Here is a 23,655-nt window from a genome sequence, read left to right on the forward strand (position 1 = left end):
CAGAAACCTGAGTAACAATAAACTGCGGGACATCCATGAAGGGGCGTTTGATGGGGCCGGAGGGGTTTTGGAACTGCTGTTGACAGGAAACAAACTGCAGTCAGTCAACGGACGTATGTTCAAGGGTTTGAGCGGCCTCAAAACACTGTGAGTATCACCACCATTTCACCTTTGAGCCTTTTTCAAAAAAGAAAAGCATGTTACTGTTGGATTCTGAATATAAACCCACAAACACTGAGTTGACAGGGATAGTTCACCCCAAAATTAAGATTATGTGTCCATTTACTCATATTGTTCTAAACATTAATGACTTTCTCTCTTCCATGAAGCATAAAAGATGTTAAGCAAAATTTCATCCTCAGTCACTATTCACTTTCATAGTTTTTCCATACAATGAAAGTGAATGGTGACCGAGGCTAACGTGCCTAATTATTGCCATTAGTGTTCCACAGAAGAAAGTCTATGGGTTTGGGAAGACATGGGAGTGAGTAAATTTCAGAATTAAAATTTTTGGGTGAACTATTCCTCTAAAGCATTGTAAATGTTTTCCAAACAAAACAAAAAAAATCAAGATGTTGACCGCATGAATGTCCTCTATGATGGTGTGCTATCAGGCCCAAAGATGATAATACAATGCATATTCCGAAGACTGGTGGTTTCGAAAGAGGTTTCCTAAGGTCTGCTCTTTCTCTAATTAGCTTAATTGTAGAGAGAGGAGTGCATAGGAGCAAATGAATGAAATCATGGTCCTGCAATATTGGATTTAGTGGCTTTCAAATCCCAGGAGTATGTGTCCAAATTGAGTTTGCTCTTCTCATATCCCTGTTTGTCAGAGTTTACTGCCGAATTTGCTGCTTTCAGGTTTTCATCAGCAGGCTCTGGTTTGCGTTTAGCTCGTTTGTGCTGCTGAGGGCCTTTAGGAGACCCTGATTGTTTTGGGCACCTCACCCCTCCCCAACCACACACACACATAAACTCTTCTAATCGTATCTCATGTCAAGCAGCGAGCTGCCTCAGCGGCCTGTGTCTGCTTTGCAGACAGAATCTCAGAGAGCAGATGTACATGGTTAGAGCACAGACCACTCTCCAATGACATCATTCACAAACAAACAAACAAACACATTTACCTAACTGTCTGATTGACTAGAAAACCATAGACTAAACAAAAGACTTCTATTGTTTGTAAATAAAGCTGATTATAATTACTACACACTAACACTACGTAGACCCTAGCATTAAAAAAAACCTTTTTGTATAAAATGTTTTTTTTTTTTTTTTTTTTTAATAAAAATCACAATTTATTTATTAAAGACATTTTTAGCAATTTTGTTCTCCAAGGATCATTTGATTAGAAATGCACAAACAGTTTTTATTTCATTTGGGGACTTTCCATTGACTTTTTTAGGTTATACCCTAACCCTGCCCTTATCCCTTAATCTATCCCTTACAGAAACCTTTTTTAATTTTTAGACATACTGTACAGTACGTAATTATAATTATGACTGACCATAACCCACACCCTAACCTTACCGTAGGAAATGTTAGATTTTGCTCAATTTCGAGAATAAATTTGTCCCACATGCACACAAAATGTTATTAAAGGAATAGTTCACCCAAAAATGAAAATTCTCTCATCTATTACTTACCTTCATGGATCCCAGCTGTGTATGACTTTCTTTATTCAGCAGAACACATACAAAGATTTTTAGAACAAGTAGATCCATACAATGCAAGTGAATAGGGACCAAAACTTTGTAGCTCCAAAAAAAATCACATAAAGGAAACATAAAAATAATCCATAAGACTACAATGTTTAAATCCATATCTTCAGAAGAGATATAATAGGTGTGGGTGAGAAACAGATAAAAAATATATGTCCTTTTTTACTCCAAATCTTCTCTTTCGCTTTCTTTCACTCACATGTGGTGCCTGTTTAGCTTCACTTACACATCTGAAAGTAAAAGTTAAAGTGGAGATTTAGAGTTAAAAAAGGACTTAAATATTGTTCTGTTTCTCACCCACACCTATTATATTGCTTCTAAAGATATGGATCCATATATGGATATGGAAACACTAGAGTCATATGGATTACTTTTATTTTTCCTTTATATGATATTTGGAGCTACAAAAGTCTGATCACCATTCACTTGCACTGTATGTACCTACAGTACGTACAGAGCTGAGATATTTTTCTAAAAATCTTCCTTTATGTTCTGCTGAAGAAAGAAAGTCATACATATCTGGAATGGCATGAGGGTGAGTAAATGCTGAGAGAATTTTCATTTTTGGGTGGAATGTCCCTTTAATATAGTTTGTAGTTAACCAATAGTTCATGTGAATACACAGTAACACACAGTGAATACACATTCTTTCCAGAATGGCCATCTGCTAACAGTCCATTAAATTTCCCTCCTGTTATTTGACCACACACTGCCAGTCCATCATGTAATCTCATTCTAGACCCCTGTCTCTGTATGTATATACTGTACTTTCCCCCCATATGCAACAACGGTGTGTATGTGTGTGCGCACATGCGCTCACACTCTGCATGCTTTCCACATTCTCTCAAAATAATGCTTCTGAACAGGTATGTTAGCAATCATACCCTAAAACCACTATTTACTGAATGCATTACAGCAGCCATATATAGCTTAATAAACTCTCCATTTCCCCCCTCCATACAAGCTCAGTGTGGCTCTCTGTCAAAGTGAATGTGTTCTGACCTGCCTCTGTGTTCCTGTCAGGATGCTGAGGAGTAATCAGATCAGTTGTGTGGATAACGCCACCTTCACCGGCCTGAGCTCCGTGCGCCTGCTTTCCCTCTACGATAACCGGATCTCCACTATCGCCCCAGGAGCTTTCAACACCCTGCATTCCCTCTCTACCATGTGAGTCCTACAAGCACACACACAGATGTACTAAGAAATTGGGTAATTTCATGCTCCTCGGAATAATGGGCTCAGTCCATCAGTTATGCACCCATAACCAACTGAAATTCTTTAGTGTTAAAAAAATGGAAATAATAGTACTTAATTATGAAGAATTTATAGCGAAACAATCACTGCCTGATAAAACTATTCATCAAAGTTGCAGTGTCTTTACCAAACCCACAAGCTTTGGTTAAAAATTCAATTAATTTGTGCACAAACACGCAGGAAGTCAAACACAGCTTATCACCATCAATCAGTTGCATATTATTTCTCCATATGCAATACGGATGAGGAAGTGGTTCAAGCAAAAGAATCCATTTTTTTCTAATGCGTTATTGTTTGCAGATGTTTTTCAAAATTATGAGGTTATGTTTTCTTGTCTTGGTTGAAAACGGTTGTTCTTGAACTTCAGATGAGAAAGCTTTGGCTTGCCCCTGAGGGCAGGGAGAATTATTCAAAAATGGCTAAAAAAGAAAATTGCTGCACTGACAAAATATTCTGAACAATGATAATGTCCATCCAAAGGCAAATTTACTGAATACACTCTACTGCCATCACATTTTTGTTTTTGATTATATGCTGTAAAAAAAAAAAAAAAAAAAAAAAATTGGGAACAGCTGGACAGAATGTTGTGCAATACATTTTTAAGTCAGATTAATACCGGCATAGCATTTTGCAGGGGAAGTAAACAAAGAACTGCTAAACAGAAATTAATCCTAATCATAAGAGTCTATTACAGCCTTGGGGAAATGACAAGAAAGAGAAAGATCAACAGGGAAAATTGAAAGAGATCTCACAGATGTTCATAGAGAAACAGATGCTGTTAAGCATTCAAAATAACCAAGTGGAATCATAATTTAAAAAAATAATGGAAATGATGACTGCCAACAGAGTGAGCATCTGTAACCAGTTGAATTATCATATCATATGCATTCATGGCACACATCACAACGTGCACCAATTCACATGGTTTGTTCACTTTTTTATTCAGTGAACCCTCCCTACTAACCGAAATAGGTGAGCAGATTCTGAGGCTTGTTCTTATTTGCATGAGGTTTTCGTTCTGTGCACCTAATCAGGTTTAACACGCATAAATAACAGGGAGGATTTACACAATGAAAACATATAACCAGCATAAAGTACATTTCCCTTTTAATTAAGGCATAAATATCTTCAAATTCTCACAACCTACACGTCCTTTTTGTAGCTAATGGCTATAGAACAGCTTAGTAGTCAGTAGAGTTTTTTTTTTTTTTTTTTTGGAATAATGGTAGGGAGAAAAGAGGTGAACAAAAATGTCACAAGCCAAAATGTGAAAGTGTCACCCGCATGAGCGCTGTGCCTCAATGTGTCAGAGCATGTTACATGTTAGCATGTTAGACCACAGCTCCAACAAAGTTGCAGTTTACATATCAAGTCAAGACATTTTTATTTGTATAGCTCTTTTCACAATACACATTGTTTTAAAGCAGCTTTACAGAAAATCATGCTGTAATGTTTTAAATGTTCTAAATTCCCCATTGAACAAATGACATCACCCTATACAACACAAAATTAATTTGCTTCATTTGTATACCTCTGGTTTCTTTTTTCATTAAATGATTGATAAGAAATCTGTATGGAAATTTATAACAGTGTGGAAAATTGTAGAACTCTCTTCCGCCAAAAGACAACTTTTCCCATCAATCTGTTGTGTTTTTGCTTTGAGACTTATTCACTTCTTCTTTTTTATTCTCCTTTTGCTCTGCCAACTCTCTAATTATCCAGCGGCTGACACAGCCATGTCCACTACAGAACAGGGCAGCTAAAAATATCCAGAGATAGAGAGAGAGAGAGAGAGAGAGAGAGAGAGAGAGAGAGAGAGAGACCCTTCCCAGCTGTTCTTTTCCCGTATTAGTGCAGCAGGAGCGCTGAGCACACATTCCCCTTTTCTTTGTCTCACTCCATCATTCATCCCTCCACCTCTGCTGAAATTAGAGCAGAGTGGATGAGTGTTTCCAGGAGGCAGAGAGTTTGCAGGGCTGGAGTGGGCAGTTGGGACAGAGGATACTTTTGTGGCTGAGATTTGTGATTATCACCATACAAATAGCTGTTTATTTTTACGGCTGCATCCCGTTTATTCATTTTAGATGCATAAATCTTACCACCTGCAATTTATTCATAAAAATTGTCAGTCAAACAACATTCAAACTTGTGACCTCTTGCACTTAAAGATATAGATAGACCCCAAACTAGTAGTTCTGTCATCATTTACTCACCCTCATTCTATTCTAAACCTATATGGCTTTCTTCCATCACTGGAACACAAAAGCAGATGTTTGGCAGAATGTCCAAACACAGAATGTCACCACTTTCATTGTATGGAAAAAGGATGCAATCAAAGTGAATAGAACTGATACTAGCATGCTTGTAGGTGCAAATCTCTTTTTTTTTTTTTTTAAGTCATATGGGTTTGGAACAAGAGGGTAAGTAAATAAAGACTTTTGGGTGAGCTATCCCTTTTCGGCTGAAATCCAAAAATGGCCCTACGTTTGGCAGTAGTACTGACTGCTACAGAAATTATTTCTCTCAGTCACTGTCTTGCTGTTTTGCCCTTTAAATGCAGTCATGTATTAAGAAAGTGGTGTAGTAATAATTAAAGGTAAACACATTGCTGGAGTCAGATAGAGGGTGGTGTTAACATGTACCCATGCTCTTAAGCTGAAAAGCATCTATTGACAAAGCAGCGGAAGGTCAGCATACATCATTAATTTATCCCACAGGCTATAGTATAGCAGAAACTCTCAGCCACTCTATTTCCTACACTGTATTAAAGAGCTCTTATGTGCCTTTATATCTAATGTGTTTCGGCAATGTATCAGTCAGACGGGCATCTGAGTGGGCCGTCAACTGCTTCCCTGGTGGGCCTTCTAGAGTCATTGCTGGTGGCGTCTACATCTCAAGGCTAAACTTTTACGATTTAGGACCTTGCTCCACTGCCTGAACATTCAGAGCTCAGGGAGGACGCATGAAAAATGGAACAATAAGTGGGTTTCGAAGCCTCTACTCCAGCGGTCCCTATAGCCCTCGGTTGATGGATTACTCTGTACCCAAACTTGACGAAAATGTGTCTGTGTCTGATTCCTCAGCCCTCATCTTATTTTTGAAGCACTTTGCTTTAAGTGGCTGTTATAACCACGTTATTACATGTTAACTACAACAAAAAGTTGCAGAGATTTCAGCAAAGATTGTCAGCAGGTTGCATTGCAGTCGTAATATGTAATTATATTGCTGTTTAAATGCAAATCCAACCATGCCGTTTTTCCTGCTGTGTTAAATTGATGGATGTTAACCCTTGTGCGACCTTTGGGACATTTTTGTTTTTCGAATTTGTGTTAATGCCAACAGCATCAATTTTGCCAAAGGTGAAATTTCAACCTCAGTTCCTGTAATACATCTATAATACACTGTGTACACATAATAGTTACACTCAGGGCCTTAAGGACAAAAATGTCCCCATTGAAACCCATTAAAACTGCAATATTTGATCCCAGTGCCATTAAAGCATAAAATCATGAATTCTATAATATTATGCTTTCATTCTGGAGCCCTGGCTTCAAAATTTTAATTTTTAATATTTTCCATCAGATGGTGCCATTTTTCTCATGTTTAGCTTATGGAGCAAATACATGCTTTTTTCCTATTTTCTGTTTGCTGTGTTGTAGAGCACTGCAGGCCAACTGAATAAATGATGCAGCTAAAATTGTGTGGGTGTGTTGGTATGGATGTCAGTGTGTTTTGTATGTGTGTATTGAGAATTGTGTGTGTGTGTGTGTGTGTGTGTGTGTGTGTGTGTGTGTGTGTGTGTGTGTGTGTGTGTGTGCGTGTGTGTGTGTGTGTGTGTGTGTGTGTGTGTGTGTGTGTAAAAACAACAGTGACAAACAAACTGGCATTTAAAGGGTTAAAATTCTGAAAATGAATGAATATTTGGTAGTTATGATCAGGACTGATGTTGGTTAAAAAATATAAGTCAGTGAAAGTGGAAAATAATATTAATATATAATATTTTTATGGCAGTTTTTTGACGCAGACATTTTGTCCTCTAAGGTACTGTTTTTGTTTTAAATCTGACACTGCACCAAAAATAATAATGCATCAAAATCTATGTTGTTGCTAATCATTGACATATCCCAGACTGTGATAATACAAATAAATAAAAAAAAATCCCCTTTGCATTTAGTACATGGAAAAATAATTCTTTTTTTTTTTTTTTTTCATATAAAACAACAGTGACATTATATAAACAAACTGGTGTTTAAAGGGTTAAAATCCTGAAAATGAATGAATATTTGGTAGTTATGTTCAGGACTGATGTTGGTTAAAAAAATTAACTCATTGAAAGTGGAAAATAATATTAATATCTAATATTATTATGTCAGTTTTTTGTCACTGAGTAACTTTTTTAAATTGACACACAAGGGTTCAATAGTTTATGTGGTAATTTTACCCTGCTGGTTGCTTTCCAGTGTAATTATATTATAATGAGGTTTGTGTTTTCTCTCTGTTTGTGTACAGTAACCTGCTGTCTAATCCCTACATGTGTGACTGTCACTTAGCCTGGCTGGGAGTCTGGCTGAAGAAGACCAGGGTGGTTAGTGGCAACCCACGCTGTCAGAAACCTGCCTTCCTGAAGGAGATCCCCATACAGGATGTGGCCATGCCTGATTTCACCTGTGATGGTATGACACTTTTTTATGCCACTTCCTCCTGCGCAATATCTTATGCATGAGTTCGCTCTGTTGATGGCTCAGTAACTCTGTAAGTGCCTGCATCAAAGAGAGTATTGTAAAACAGTAAGCCATGACAGGTTGTGCATCGCACACTGTAAAATTTGAAAGTGTGTAGTTGTTACCTAAAAGCGATAATTCACTAAAAAATTATTTTTTACCCACCCTCATGTTGTTCTAAACCTGTACAACTGTACACAAAGGGCAGAATATTAACCTCGGTCACCTTTCACTTTTACTTTTCACTTTTTTTTTTGCTAAGCACAAGCGAAGATTTTTAGAAGAACACATCAACTCTGTAGGTCCATACAGTGCAAGTGAATGGTGGCCAGAACTTTGAAGCTCCAAAAAGCTCCAGTGGTTAAATCCATGTCTTCAGAAGTTAAATTGTAGGTCTGGGTGAGAAACAGATCAATATTTAAGTCTTTTTTTTACTATAAATCACCACTTTCCCCTGCCCTCCTAAGTACTTTCTTCTATCCTAAGAGTTCTTCTTGTTTTGTTTTTGTTTTTTGGTGATTCACATTCTTCGTGCATATCTCCACCTCCTGGGCAGGGAGGAGAATTTATAGTAGAAAATACTTAAATATTGGTCTGTTTCTCCTTCACACAAGTCATATCGCTTCTAATAACATTGATTTAACCAATAGAGTCATATTAATTTTTATGCTGCCTTTATGTGCTTTTTGGAGCTTCAAAGTTGTGGTCACCATTCACTTGCATTAACTGGACCAAAATCTTTGTGTTCAGCAGCAGAAAAAAATCATACGCATCTGGGATGGCATGAGGGTGAGTAAATGAATAGAGAATTTAAATTTTTGGGTGAACTATTCCTTTACACTTTTTACAGTGTATATCAGCTATTTTAAAATGTCTGGCTTATCCAATGAGTTTTAAAATATCCTTATATTTAATGCAAATATGACATTATTTACAGGCCAATCTACCCATCTCTCTACCCATTTTGTCATCCATCCATTCTCCCATTTGTCCAACTTTCTAGTGTTCATTCTCTTCCACACTGTTCCACTCCTCTGTTGATACTGACCTAAGGTTATAAACACACATTTAAAGCAGAGGACCATTGCCTGTGTATTAATAAGGGTTTGCAGACCTCAGCTACTTTTTTCTCTATAGCCTGTGCCATTTACACCACATCCATCTCCTGTTCCCATGAAATCACACTGTTCAGATCAGGCCACAAATTCCAGATTGAGGCTTGCTCAATGCTCCAACTCCTCGGATTTCCCATACCTTCATCCCACTCTCCCTGCTTCAAGCATCAGTGTAAATCACACCGGGCCAACTTTGCACAAGGTCGCAATGAGATGGCACCATTAGGGCAAATTAAATGCTGAGCGAAGAGGCCTCAATGTCCCCTCACTTTGGTTTTCATAGAGAAGAACTTGTGTCCATAAAGGCAAAGTTGGAAACAGAACCCCTTGAGACTGACAAAAAGTTTTACAGAGAAACAGGAACTGCGGTTTGGCTTCTTTCTGGCCAGGGAAAGTCCTCCCTGTCAATACTATGGTGCTGTGGGTAGAAACAGCTCTTTTGCTCTTTTTAAGAGAGCCTGCTCAACTGTAGACAGCAAAGCACTTTGAAATACAGAGGTTCAAAGTGTGAGAAATCACCCTAGCTTGAGGTGCAATAGTTAGAGGAGCCTGTCAGTCAGGGCTCATGCGCTGTTATTTCATTGAGCGAGGCAAAGCTTAGTTTGCTTTCTTCCTTCTTGAGCAGGGTTGAGGGCATCAACACTTCAGTTCCAAAAATCTCACCACCACAACATTCAGCTATTTTCAGCACTCTGCAATTACACTTAAGACTAACAAAGTAAAGCTAAATTGATTTACGGGAAGATATTTTTTGTAGTTTGAAGAAGTCCAGTTATTGTAAAACAAACCCACGGCTCCCCTGGCTATTCTATGTTTGCAATTTCAGGTCCAGTTTTCTCCTTGCCAGACTTGGTCTGTGTGTTATTGTCGGAGCATATCACGATCTCCATTACCTCCCATTTATGGCTTAATTTGCTGTTTCTTTTTAATCTGCAGAGTAATTCAGCCTCTTACAGATAGCATTTTACAGAGCTTGAATGAAAGCATCTCGGGAGGAATGCTACAAGTATTGCTTGCAGGAAATGGGGTCCAAGTGGGGCCAAAAGCAATATTTAGATGCTGATTTAAAATTCCTGTGCACTGTATCACTTATTATGAGCAAGTGTGTGCTGCAATAATGATACCCGGCTTGTTCATACAATTGGAAAAGGTCCAATGCAATAGTGAAATTTGGTTCATTTTTGCAGGGTGCACAGAGCACCTGTGCTTTTTCATCCATTCTGACTCTTTTCCTCTGTCGTCTATTACTTCCTTCTGAAGAATTGATGAGTTTCTATATTAGAGCTGTTAGCAACACATATTAAATTTTTCTCTTGCATGATGTAAAGGAGCATAAAATATTTAAATATCTCTCTCTCAGGTATTGAAGAGAATGGCTGTCTGCCGTCAGCCCCTCGCTGTCCGGATTCCTGCACATGCTCAGATACAGTGGTGCGCTGTAGTAACCGGGGGCTGCATTCTCTGCCCAAGGGTATCCCGAAAGACACTACTGAATTGTGAGTTTTTCCTTCTAGATGCTTTTTTCTGACTCTCTTCTTGTCCGTCACTGTAAACCTGTTATGGATAACTCATACTGTTTTATCTTATTCCATTTAGAGTGAAATCTTTTTTATCTCTGCACAACCAGTGCTGTTAAAAATTCACCTCACTCCAAAAAAAGGATTTTTGACTTTATTTCAATAGTTTCGTTGTTTAATGTCATTGCATATAGTATTATTTGCTTAGCAACATGCTAAGCTAACGTTAAACTCTATTGGATTGGATTGCGAGTTGAGTGTCCACTTGTCAGTTGAAAGTCAATTTGGCTGGTTTAGACCCCAAATTTTGGTTTTAGAATAAAATGAAATTAGGAATGAAGTTTTGTTTTGCTTTTTAACATGTCTAAGGATTGAAAACTTGACTATTTGTCTGTAAACAGGTTATGCCTTGTTGTTTCAGATATTTGGAAGGAAACCTCCTCATATCCGTGCCCAAAGAGCTGGCTAATCTAAAACAACTATCACTGCTGTTTGTATTTTTCCTATTTGCATTTACATTTATTCATTTGGCAGATGCTTTTTCTCAAAGTTACTTAGATTGCTTTCAAAGTATACAGTTTAATGTGTGATCCCTGGCAATCAAATTCATGATCTTGGTGTTGCAAAACCTTGGTCTGTCAGTTGAGCTACAGAAGCACATCACCCTGCTGGTTAAAACAGTTCAAACTAGCTTAACCATTTTTGCTGAAGTAGCCTGACCAGCTAAAAAGTGCCCCAAACCCCTCTAAAACCAGCCAACAGACCAGCCTGACCAGCTTAGTCTGGTTTTAGATGTTTTTTCAACAGAATTGGTAAATTAACAAACAAATCAGCAACTAAAAGATCAATACATTTGAATAAAGTTTCTTCTCCTTTAAAGATTTCAAACTTGGTGAGGGTCTGGAACACGTAAATGTTAGGAATGTTCATAAATCAGGAAATAATTACCACCTGTGTACAAATCTCAAGACTGTGTTTAGTTGTGTTTGCTGCAATTGTAAAGGAATTTTGTTGCCATATGTCGAGTATCAAATCAAATATACTTTGTTTATGTGTGTTTCCTCTGTTCTGCAGAGATCTCAGTAACAACAGCATCAATGTTCTTGCCCCTCTCACCTTCAACAACATGACACAGCTTGCCACTCTGTAAGTTAACTTGATAACCCAACAATTTAACACTGGCACGAGTTTGTATGCAGATGTATGTTTGTCAGTGTTGTCATGTGAACGTGACTAAAAATACCAAATTTATTTGGAGAACTGTTGACATTAAAATGACTGTTTGTTCCCTCTGTCTGTTCTTTCTTTTTTGCAGTATCCTGAGTTATAATCAAATCCGCTGCATCCCGGTTCATGCATTTGATGGCTTGCGGTCTCTCCGCCTGCTGTAAGACTCCCTTTTGTTTTTACCTGATGGACAAATGATCTGCTGCACAGCCATATAAATCACACATCACACACACAAAGAAACTCCCAATGCTCCCAACACCTCTCTGAGATGAGTCACGATGGTCAAATAATCGATTATTGATGTCAGTTAGTTTTGTTTTTTCACTTATTTCATTTATATTACATGTTGATTCAAAGACATCCACATAGCATGCTTACATAGAAAAAAAAACAGTGCATACGGATGAAAAAAAGTTTTCATCTTGAACAGCCCCTTGGACAGTTTGGTGACATGAAAGTGACCTTTTTAAGAGGATGTATTAAGTTAAAAGTAGTTCTCCATGTGTTGTTTTCCATTCTGTTGCTTTCTATCAAGCTGTTTTTGAACACAAAAATGTGTCTCATTTGACCGCCCACTAAGAAACTTGTCTGATTGGGTTAGGTGAACCAGCCTAATTATTTTGTGCTTTCTTTAGATGATTACTCGACTAGTTGTGTAGACAACCCACTGCTAACTTGATTTTGAAAATGTGTAGTCTTGCTCTACCAATAGAGCAAGCCAAAAACCTTTAACCTTTTGAACTTAAATTCAAAAGATTACTGCTTGAACAGAGCAACTTATGCTAAAAAGAACACCATGTTCATGGCGTCAGCCAGTTCTGAAGGAAAAAAGCAGTAGATATACAGTTCCTTTGTATAAAGCTGGATCGTGTACTCTGCGGCTCCAGGGTAGGTTATCAACACCCTACGTGCATATATTTGTTAAATAGACGAAATTACACCCACCTTATTCCAGCCCCATTTAAGCCAGGTCTGCTATGCAGTCATTGTCACTTTTTAATTTCCAAGAATGCCCCAGGGCTGTCCCTGCCAGGGCCTCAAAGGGACGCAGCTGTCCAACCAGGGGCTCAGATTGCTGCTTGAGTGTACAGTATATGTGTGGGTTGAGCTCCCCATAAAAGAACAGGAGAAATTATTAAACAGAAATGACACAAAATGCAATAAAATCTCAATGCAAATCTAGCATCCCCATTGGTGTTTCACAAAACAGCAGCACTTTTTTATAATCCATGCTAAATGCCGTGAATGACTCTCTCTCTCTCTCTCTCTCTCTCTCTCTCTCTCTCTCTCTCTCTCTCTCTCTCTCATCATTTATAGTGTGGAAAACAATGAAGCCAACTCCCCATGCTTCATGCTTTTTTCAATATCTTTTCTGTCTTTTCTTTAAGAACCCTCCACGGAAATGACCTTTCAACCATTCCGGAGGGAGCCTTCAGCCACTTGACATCTCTGTCTCATCTGTAAGTGTGTGTGTGTGTGTGTGTGTGTGTGTGTGTGTGTGTGTGTGTGTGTGAGAGAGTGTGTGTGTGTGTGTGTGTGTGTGTGTGCCAGTGTAAGAGTGTGGTCTCGCTGCCTCTATTAATGATGGACTCCCAGCCTCAGCCTAAGAGACCAGCTCAGGTCTTTAGACTCAATGTACGTTTACCTCATTACCAGGTGCAACCTGTAGAGAGAATGCAGCTTTGCTATAGAGCAGGCTTGTGCTCTGCGCTCTGAGACCAAGGCCCACAGGAAATCTTTGTAAATTTTATTACTGCTAAAAGGCATCTATTATAGAGGCTTATGGCTGTGTTGTTTTTTTCCCCTCTGGCTGTAGTTCTTGCTGCCATTCCAGAGTGGAGCTACTGTAGTCCCTTGTTATTTCATTGAAGAAGAAGAAAGCTTTAAGGGAAAAAAATCACCATTGAGAAATAAGGGCTCTGTGTTTCATTACAGACAGAACTGAAGGAAAATGCATTTGGGTTATCTTTAAAAGTGATTAATTAGCTGATATTTGGTCATTTTAAGATTATCGAACTTTGTCAATGAGTAGTAAGCATTTTCTGTTTTAAAATATTTTAGTGAAATTAGAGTTAATACTGTGTAAAAGAAGTGATGATTTAAAGGGATAGTTCACCCAAAAATGAAAATTCTGTCATCGTTTACTAACCCTCATGTTGTTCCAATCCCATATGACTTTCTTTTTTCTGTGAAACACAAAAGGAGATGTTAGGCAGAATGCATTGGTCACTATTCACAGTCATTGTATGAAAAAAATGCAATAAAAATGAATGGTGACTGAGACTAACATACTGCCTAAAATATCATTTTGAATTCCACAGAAAAAAGAAAGTCACATGGGTTTTAAACAACATGAGGGCGAGTTAAAGGTGCACTCAGTAACTTTTTGTTTGTGTCATCTTTGACTTACAGTGAGTGACACCTAGTGGTGTGAATGCAGCATCATTCAAAATCAATAGTTTTAATTTACAGATGCCATTGTAGAAATTCACTATTCACAATCACCCATGTGAAAGTCCAATAACAAGACAAGTTACTGAGATTAAGCGAGTAGTATTCAGCAGGTCATGTGATTCTAAAATGGCAGCCCCCATGAGGGTGCCCCTGCCCCATGTAGAATAAAACAGCTTTTATAAGGCCACTGATATGACAAGACTCCTCATCTCATGTTAGTGGTCATGATTTTATGAAGAATGTTTCAAAATTACAATTCATTTCTTTAGGAGTAAAATTCTGTGTACATCTTATTTGCTATTATTAAATTATGTTATACATGGTGGATTTATACCCACCTTGCTCACTGGAGTTCAACACTGGCAAATAAAAAGGTAGCCTATATTAAGTCTTTATAAACTGAAGAGGTTGGCATTGTATCCTGAATGTGTGTGTTTGTGTGTGACACTCATCTCTTGCCATGCAGGGCTCTGGGTGCTAACCCTCTATACTGTGATTGTGAGCTACGCTGGTTGTCTCAGTGGGTGAAGGCTGGGTTTAAAGAGCCTGGAATCGCCCGCTGCACTGGACCACCTGATATGGCGGACCGACTGCTGCTCACCACCCCCCTTAACCGCTTCCAGTGCAAAGGTGACTCTGTCCACCTTGTCTTCTATGGACTGGAGTAGCTAGATATTTTACACCTCTGTCTCTTCAGTAGCCAATCAGCAGAGACTGATTAAAGATCATGTCAGGTTAGAAAAAATCCTTAAAATGGAGTCCGTTTAAAGAGAGAGTGAGAGCGAACATGGCTTCAATGAGACTTGCCACTCTTAGTAGTTCTTCTACAACATGAAATCAAAATTGACCTTATTTACTTCCTTACTAAATGCCACTGGTCTAATAGAGTGCAAAAGTCTGGTCCCAGATATAAAAATCATATTCATTTTCTCCATAGATTAACTGATTTTTAACAATAATTTATACACCTTTGAAGACAGACCCACCATGAGCTCTGAGGTTGTTAATCGATGGTATGTGCTTCTGCTGAATCCATCAGCCTGCAATAATTCAACTTAGTTTTAAAAAAAAAATATGTGTGTAATAGCAGAATTTCTGGTTATCAACTAATCAACCCATGATCCTGCAAAGAAAGATCAACCAGAGAATCGCAGCAAACAAAGCACTGCAAATTATACAATCAAGTCTCCATACATTCTCAAACAATATAGGAATATAATGAACAGTAGCGGTTTTAACCACCATGCAAACCACGCAATTGCGTGGCGGCCCACTAGCCGGAGTAGGAAATCTCTGCAAAAACCACTTGAGGGGTGACATGTTGTTCTGGGTACACACGCGAATACGCTGTTGTCTGCAGTCTCAGAGCGGTTCACGAAGCCACCGGGTTCGGGTCAGTAGGACTTTGGGTTCGGGTTTGTAATTTATGAAAAAAAATATACAGGCCTTCCAAACTTGTTTCGCCCACGTGCGCTCATTCACACAGATACGCACAAACGGATGAGGGGCCGTTTTGCGTGCTTCTACTCTGTTTTTTCATTGTTTTTGTATGTAAACACACACTGGACGAACGTCCTTGACTGCTGTACCGCGTCTCACTGTTTCTTCAGTGTCTCATGTAGGACCGGCACATTTTTAGACACCGTGTCAAGTTAAAAATAACTTCAGATTTCAAAAACGCATGTCGAGACACCTGCGTTCTGTTTCAGTAGGTGTGCTGCGTCTACACTGTTTTTAGCGCAGGTGTCACAAAGATTTAACGTTCTGAACAAGTTCAGGCTGCAAAGAAGTGACTGTTACAATTTTTAACATTATTCCAGATTATTCTGAACCAAGCAAAGTTTCAGCTCTTAATAAACGGCAATTTTTTTTTTTTTTTTTATGCTGTAGTGTGCTGAGGGGTCACCGTGGCTTGTATGTTTACTGTTACAGTACTGTAACGAATGTTGCCTACGATGCTTAGCCTACATAAAATACAGCCTTTTGCAACATGATGAACAATACACTGCAGCATCGGAATATAAGATCCAGGTGAAAGTATATAAGACAGAACTATAGTACTATTGTATACAACAAATCCTTAAAGTAATAATAATAATACTATATCATATTATAATGACAGTCTGGACAACAATAAATAATTGTTGGGATATAATATTAATATATAGTGTAACAACTGAATTTCAAAATGTTACTGGGTGAAGTAGTGTTTTGCACACCTTGTTCACACGCACACGCACACACACACACACACACACACACACAACACACACTCACACACACACACACACACACACACACATATGTTGGTGCAGCTATCATTATGAGGACTCTCCATAGACATAATGAATTTTATACTGTACGAACTATAGATTATATCCCCTAAACCTAACCCTAACCCTACCCCTAAACCTAACCCTCACAAAAAACATTCTGCATTTTTTACATTTTCAATAAAACATCATTTAGTATGTTTTTTTAAGCGATTTGAATTATGGGGACACTAGAAATATGCTCATAAACCATATTTATAGCATAATACCCTTGTAATTACCAGTTTGTAACCTAATTAAAAGTCTTCATAAACCACTTAAACCTGTCCACACACACACACAAAGTGTTTTGTAAACATATATGTAGGTACATTTTGCTTTTTTAATCACTGTATTGTGGAAAAACTGGAAAACATGCATTAATTATCTTTAAATAGATTTGTATTTCATTAAATATTTTGAATATACTTGGCTACAACGGCTGATAGGAAGAATTTAAAATGATGATTTAAATTAATTTTGTCATATTTTAGCAAAATTTTTCGAAACGGGGCCCCGTGTTGGTTGGTTGCTTGGGGCCTCAGAAATCGTAAACCCGCCCCTGATAATGAATAATAGTTCATGCCCACAGTTGTACCTTTTTGTACCTTTTCTGTCCGATTTTCAAATATTTTTTCTTCAAATAAATAATTTAAAAACAAAATTGTAATCTTGTGATTCTCCTCGGAGCTGGTTGGTTCGAATTACTGCTTATAACTCTTTTATTAAGGATTTTATGAAATCCTTATGGAAAAAATGTAATACTTCTGGAACCAAGATAGCAGAAAAAAGTGAGCGGGCATTGTTGTGCTCTATTGTGCATAATTCAATCCAGGTTGTTCCAAAAGGAGAAAAAAAAAAATCTACATTTTATAACTTTCTCCACCTCTGAAACAACTTTTGTTTTCTGATGATGTACCAAGGCCAAGTGGATAGAGAAAAAATAGTCCCATCCTTTGTTTCTTCCAACAGAATATTCTATTTCACTCAAAATATATGTTGCATTATGGAAGTTGTGTGATGAATTGAGGCAGTGGTTCTCAAATGTTTTATTTTTTGGTCACACCCCCTTTGAAACAGCAAAAACATTCACACCTTTATATTTCACTACATCTGTGGTGTTTGTCATACAGGTCCTGCAGATTTGAATCTGATGTCCAAGTGCGCCCCCTGTTTGGCAGCCCCTTGTCAGAACAACGGGACGTGTGTTAGTGATGTCACTGGCTCATACCACTGCACCTGCCCATTTGGCAACAAGGTGAATACATTTTTCTTTCCCCAGAAGCATCCTGGGATATCAGCTGTTTAAAGGCTTGCCTATCTTCCTGCATGCAAATACAGGTGCATCTCAATAAATTAGAATGTCGTGGAAAAGTTCATTTATTTCAGTAATTCAACTCAAATTGTGAAACTCGTGTATTAAATAAATTCAATGCACACAGACTGAAGTAGTTTAAGTCTTTGGTTCTTTTAATTGTGATGATTTTGGCTCACATTTAACAAAAACCCACCAATTCACTATCTCAACAAATTAGAATATGGTGACATGCCAATCAGCTAATCAACTCAAAACACCTGCAAAGGTTTCCTGAGCCTTCAAAATGGTCTCTCAGTTTGGTTCACTAGGCTACACAATCATGGGGAAGACTGCTGATCTGACAGTTGTCCAGAAGACAATCATTGACACCCTTCACAAGGAGGGTAAGCCACAAACATTCATTGCCAAAGAAGCTGGCTGTTCACAGAGTGCTATATCCAAGCATGTTAACAGAAAGTTGAGTGGAAGGAAAAAGTGTGGAAGAAAAAGATGCACAACCAACCGAGAGAACCGCAGCCTTATGATTGTCAAGCAAAATCGATTCAAGAATTTGGGTGAACTTCACAAGGAATGGACTGAGGCTGGGGTCAAGGCATCAAGAGCCACCACACACAGACATGTCAAGGAATTTGGCTACAGTTGTCGTATTCCTCTTGTTAAGCCACTCCTGAACCAAAGACAACATCAGAGGCATCTTACCTGGGCTAAGGAAAAGAAGAACTGGACTGTTGCCCAGTGTTCAAAAGTCCTCTTTTCAGATGAGAGCAAGTTTTGTATTTCATTTGGAAACCAAGGTCCTAGAGTCTGGAGGAAGGGTGGAGAAGCTCATAGCCCAAGTTGCTTGAAGTCCAGTGTTAAGTTTCCACAGTCTGTGATGATTTGGTGTGCAATGTCATCTGCTGGTGTTGGTCCATTGTGTTTTTTGAAAACCAAAGTCACTGCACCCGTTTACCAGGACATTTTGGAGCACTTCATGCTTCCTTCTGCTGACCAGCTTTTTAAAGATGCTGATTTCATTTTCCAGCAGGATTTGGCACCTGCCCACACTGCCAAAAGCACCAAAAGTTGGTTAAATGACCATGGTGTTGGTGTGCTTGACTGGCCAGCAAACTCACCAGACCTGAACCCCATAGAGAATCTATGGGGTATTGTCAAGAGGAAAATGAGAAACAAGAGACCAAAAAATGCAGATGAGCTGAAGGCCACTGTCAAAGAAACCTGGGCTTCCATACCACCTCAGCAGTGCCACAAACTGATCACCTCCATGCCACGCCGAATTGAGGCAGTAATTAAAGCAAAAGGAGCCCCTACCAAGTGTTGAGTACATATACAGTAAATGAACATACTTTCCAGAAGGCCAACAATTCACTAAAAATGTTTTTTTTATAGGTCTTATGATGTATTCTAATTTTTTGAGATAGTGAATTGGTGGGTTTTTGTTAAATGTGAGCCAAAATCATCACAATTAAAAGAACCAAAGACTTAAACTACTTCAGTCTGTGTGCATTGAATTTATTTAATACACGAGTTTCACAATTTGAGTTGAATTACTGAAATAAATGAACTTTTCCACGACATTCTAATTTATTGAGATGCACCTGTACACAATGTTCCTCTGAGTTATGCACATCATTATATGCAAGACAGCCCCACTCATCCATCTTCCTGAGCTACTCTAAGTATATCACAGCTTTCACGGTTAGTTCTCCATACTGTACATGAGGGTGCACATGTGCGTGTGTGTGCTTGTGTGCTTGTGTGCGTGTGTGTGTGTGCGTGGTGTGGTGTGTGTCCTGGCTGCAGCATGCAATCATTAACCTTTTGTTTGGTTATGGGATTCCTGTCAGAGTTGTTCTGTTGAAGAACAGATAAGAGCTTGACCCTTTGCCCTCTACAAGATGAAACCAATGGTCTGTCTTTTAATTAAAATCTCTGCTCCCAAGGTCAGTGCAGGTGTGTTTGTGTACAAGTCTGTCCTCAAAGTGAAGATTAATTAGAATGTTCAAGAGTACTGAAGTTGGAGGGTGAGAGAGAGATAAAACAGAGGGACAGAAAGAGACAAAGTTGAGACATATGGGGGCTTTGGGAAGAGCACAAGAAACAGGCATATCGGTGGCAAAATCCTTTGTTTGAAATTGAAGTGTTAGTCATGGAAGTGTTTGAAATGTTAGTCATAGAAATCCAGCCCAGTGCAAAAAGAATATGGGTACTTCTATAAACCTCGATATTACACTAAAGTCTTCTTTGGACTGCAATATAGCAACAGAAAACAAATCACCAGCATTAATAGCCAATGTTTAACCTTGTTTGAAAGGTAAATTGCAATTAACATTTGAGTTGTCATTGTGTTTACAATTCATCATGTTAAATTGTAGATTATGGGCATTTTATTCATTTTAAAACTCCATTTCTGACATCTGTGGTAACCATTGTGATTGTGACCTTTGACTCATGATGTAAAGTCTGATAGGAGCAGTCTGTGGCTTTGTTTGGAATAGCATACTAGCTTACTACTCTTACTATTGCTGCAGAATTAAGATAGTCTATATACTGTCTGCATGTAAATTTTCTACTTTTGCTAAAACAAACAGTACAAAAGTGCATATTACATAAAAACAAAATTAACTCTCACTATGCAATGCGCTTGACTTGACCTTCCTTTTCCAATGTGATAGATGAACTGAAAGTAAAATCAAGTGTTATCTTTTTTGTGACTCATTTTTTGATCAGACTACCAAATGTGGACTTTTTATGCAAAAATGTATTAAAACACTCACTGAATTAAACATGTAATGCGATGAGGTCATGATGTGACAAACGTAGTTTGAATGATTTATCGTGGAGTTACACCCACTACTATACTTAATCTTTTTTTTTTATAGTAAGCAGTATACAGTAGTCAGTACCTAGCCTGTGTTAAAGGGATAGTTCTCCCAAAAATGAAAATTCTCTCACCATTTATTCACCCTAATGCCATCCCAGATCTATATAACTTTCTTTCTTCAGCAGATCACAAACAAAGATTTTTATAATAATTTCTCAGTTCTGTAGGTCCATACAATGCAAGTGAATGGTGACCAGACATTTGTAGCTCCAAAAATCACAAAAAGGAAACATAGAAGTAATCCATAAGACTCCAGTGTTTAAATCCATATCTTCAGAAATGATATAATAGGTATGGGAGAAACAGAACAATATTTAAGTCCTTTTTTACTCTCCACTTTCACTTTTACATCTGAAAGTCACATGTTGTGCCTGTTTAGTTTCACTTTCACATTTGAAAGTGAAAGTGGAGATTTAGAGTAAAAAAGGACTTACATTTTTATCTGTTTCTCACCCACACCTATTATATCGCTTCTGAAGACATGGATTCAAACTCTGAAGTCATATGGATTACTTTTATGCTAACTTTATGTGATTTTTGGTGCTACAAAAGTCTGATCACCTTTCACTTGCACTGTATGGACCTACAGAGCTGAGACATTTTTATAAAAATCTTTGTTTGTGTTCTGCAGAAGAAAGAAAGTCATATACATCTGGGATGGCATGAGGGTGAGTAAATGATAAGAAAATTTTCATTTTTGGGTGAACTATCCCTTTAAACCTGACCTATTTTTTTCTCTCAGTTCATGCTCATTGCCGCTTTTTTTCTTTCTTTCTTTCTTTCTTTCTTTATTCTCAGGGCCGTAACTGTGAGATCCCCATTAACGCCTGCATCAGTTTGCCCTGTAGTAACGGAGGAACATGCCACCTCACACCTGGACATGAGGGCCAGTACAGGTAGAGTATCTGTTATATTCTGTCAGCCATAAAAAATAAATACATTTGTTGGACCCGCGAGAAAGTGGCTAGCGTGCATGCTTCAAAATATTGAAAAAATATCTAAAAGGCCATGTTGCTTATGCCAGTGATGTGGGTTTGAGTCCAGCTTACATCAGTTCCCATCTTCCACTCTTCTCCCCTTCATTTCCTGTCCTGTCTCTGCTATCCCCATCAGTAAAAGTAGCTAACAGGCCAAAATAATTGCCTGTTAATTTGATTTAGTTTAGTTTTAAAATGCACATCTTGAGAAAATCTGTAAATTAAAATGTCAAAGCTTGTATTACCCAGGGCCATTTGAAACAAGCAAGAAACAAACAGACCATAGTAAGGGAACAGTAAACATCCCCTGTGTCTTATATATAACCCGGCAACTTTTGTCACTTTAAGCCTCTATTGTAATTGAAGGCAGCCGCTTCACATGCTGTGCAGCAGGAATGGATCCCAATTACATTACAAAAAAAAAAACAGCAAATGAGTCCAGAGATTTGACTGGGCTGGCCTGGAGAAGTGATGTTGTGTGCGTGTTATTGTCGAGGTTTGTGTGTTTTTATGTATGCGGGGGTGATATTGATTGGTTCTGGCACAGCCCCTGAGAAATGGCAGGCAGTGGGCAGGAACAGGGTGGATGGGTAGAGCCGGGCGTAGGTCTTTCTACAGTGTGAGATAAGTGTTACTGCCTTTTCTCAATCATGTAGTAGCCATGGAGATGGAGGTTTATCAAACACTGGGCTTTCGCCAATCTGTGAGAATTTAAAGGATTGAGAGAGAAAGAGAAAAACAGAGAGGAGTGGAAATGAAAATAGAAACTATGAATATCAGTATAGCATCACATGATCGCCTCTGTCCCACTTCTGCCTTCAGTTTTAAGGGATCCTTTACCCAAAAATCTAAATTCTGAGATAATTTACTCTAAAAGACCAATAATTAGCTCAAAAAAGAACATAAAAGTATCATAAAAGTCCATAGTACTTGTGTGCACTGTATTTCCATTCTTCTACAGCCATACGCAAGGTTGGGGAGTAACGTGAATATGTGTAACGGAAGTACGTATTTAAAATACAAAATATAAGTAACTGTATTCCACTACAGTTACAGTTTAAATCACTGGTAATTAAAATACAGTTACATTCAAAAAGTATTTTGTTTGCTGAAGAGATTACTTTGCATTTTATTGTCATTTGTTTCATTTAATATTTAGTCCTTTCAGATGGAAAACATTTATACATATTAAATGATGCGATCCAAAGTGCATTTGAACAGCGGTGAAACACTTTCTTATGATGTGTTACATTCATACGAGCAGACAGAGAAGTAAGTTTGGAGCAGAAGAAATAGAAATAAACCTCGTGTAAATCGTCAGTTTTATGCTAAGCTAAAATGCTATTTCTAGCCATTTTACATGCACATGTTACCAGGCACAATCATATTTTTTTAACAAGAAAATTCACGTTAGATCATAATTTCTTTTTTTTTCAAGTAAGATCTTTGATATTAGGGCAAAAATCATATTCTTGATAATAATGTTTGTATTGTTTTCCTGTAAAAATATCTAAAAATCCTTAAAACAAGATCAATTTGATTTATCTTGTTTTAGAAACAACACTGCATAAGATATTTAGGTTTTTCAGAGAATGTATTTTTAACATGTGTATTTTGTCTTACTGTACTGGCAGAGTTTTTATAGTCAAAACAAGTGAAAAAATCTACCAGTGCTGAAGAAGTAATCCAAAGTATTTAGAATACGTTACTGACCTTGAGTAATCTAATGAAATACGTTACAAATGACATTTTACAGCATGTATTCTGTAATCTGTAGTGGAATATATTTCAAAAGTAACCCTCCAAACCCTGGCCATACGGTAGCTTTGTGTGAGACCAAACAGTTTGATTAGATAACAGACTTTTCTTTTTTCAGGTGAACAATACCTTTAATGTGGTGTTAACATTGTTGTTTTGTGTGTTAAAAGCAGAAATCAATGTTTCGACCTGTTAGCTCAAATGAGCAGCGCGCTAATGACGGGTGTTGGTTTGAGATTTAGAGACTAAACAATGAACGATGAAATAGACAAATGACATTGTTCTGGCTGTGGATCTAATGAAAATCACTCTCTCTCTGTATCAGGGTGTCAACCAGCAGAGCTGAATAACTGAAAACCATGTGCATTGTCTTTCCTTTTGTTCTAACATTTGA

General features: G+C 38.0%; 1 protein-coding gene across 2 annotated transcripts in view; it reads left to right on the forward strand.

Annotated features, from left to right (window-relative positions):
• Positions 1 to 23,655, forward strand: part of LOC127418211 (slit homolog 3 protein-like) — a 235,366-nt gene that overhangs the window by 186,147 nt on the left and 25,564 nt on the right. For both annotated transcript variants that reach the window (XR_007893387.1, XM_051658665.1), the window contains exons 18-28: positions 4 to 147; positions 2,745 to 2,888; positions 7,485 to 7,648; positions 10,172 to 10,307; positions 10,750 to 10,818; positions 11,403 to 11,474; positions 11,644 to 11,715; positions 12,947 to 13,018; positions 14,479 to 14,642; positions 17,458 to 17,582; positions 21,325 to 21,422. Coding sequence is in view for 1 of the 2 variants with exons in the window: in XM_051658665.1 (XP_051514625.1) it covers positions 4 to 147; positions 2,745 to 2,888; positions 7,485 to 7,648; positions 10,172 to 10,307; positions 10,750 to 10,818; positions 11,403 to 11,474; positions 11,644 to 11,715; positions 12,947 to 13,018; positions 14,479 to 14,642; positions 17,458 to 17,582; positions 21,325 to 21,422 (1,260 nt within the window). In the remaining variant the exon portion in view is untranslated. The remainder of the gene's footprint in view (positions 1 to 3; positions 148 to 2,744; positions 2,889 to 7,484; positions 7,649 to 10,171; positions 10,308 to 10,749; positions 10,819 to 11,402; positions 11,475 to 11,643; positions 11,716 to 12,946; positions 13,019 to 14,478; positions 14,643 to 17,457; positions 17,583 to 21,324; positions 21,423 to 23,655) is intronic.

The sequence above is a fragment of the Myxocyprinus asiaticus genome, chromosome 27, assembly GCF_019703515.2.
Source record: "Myxocyprinus asiaticus isolate MX2 ecotype Aquarium Trade chromosome 27, UBuf_Myxa_2, whole genome shotgun sequence".
NCBI lineage: Eukaryota > Metazoa > Chordata > Actinopteri > Cypriniformes > Catostomidae > Myxocyprinus > Myxocyprinus asiaticus.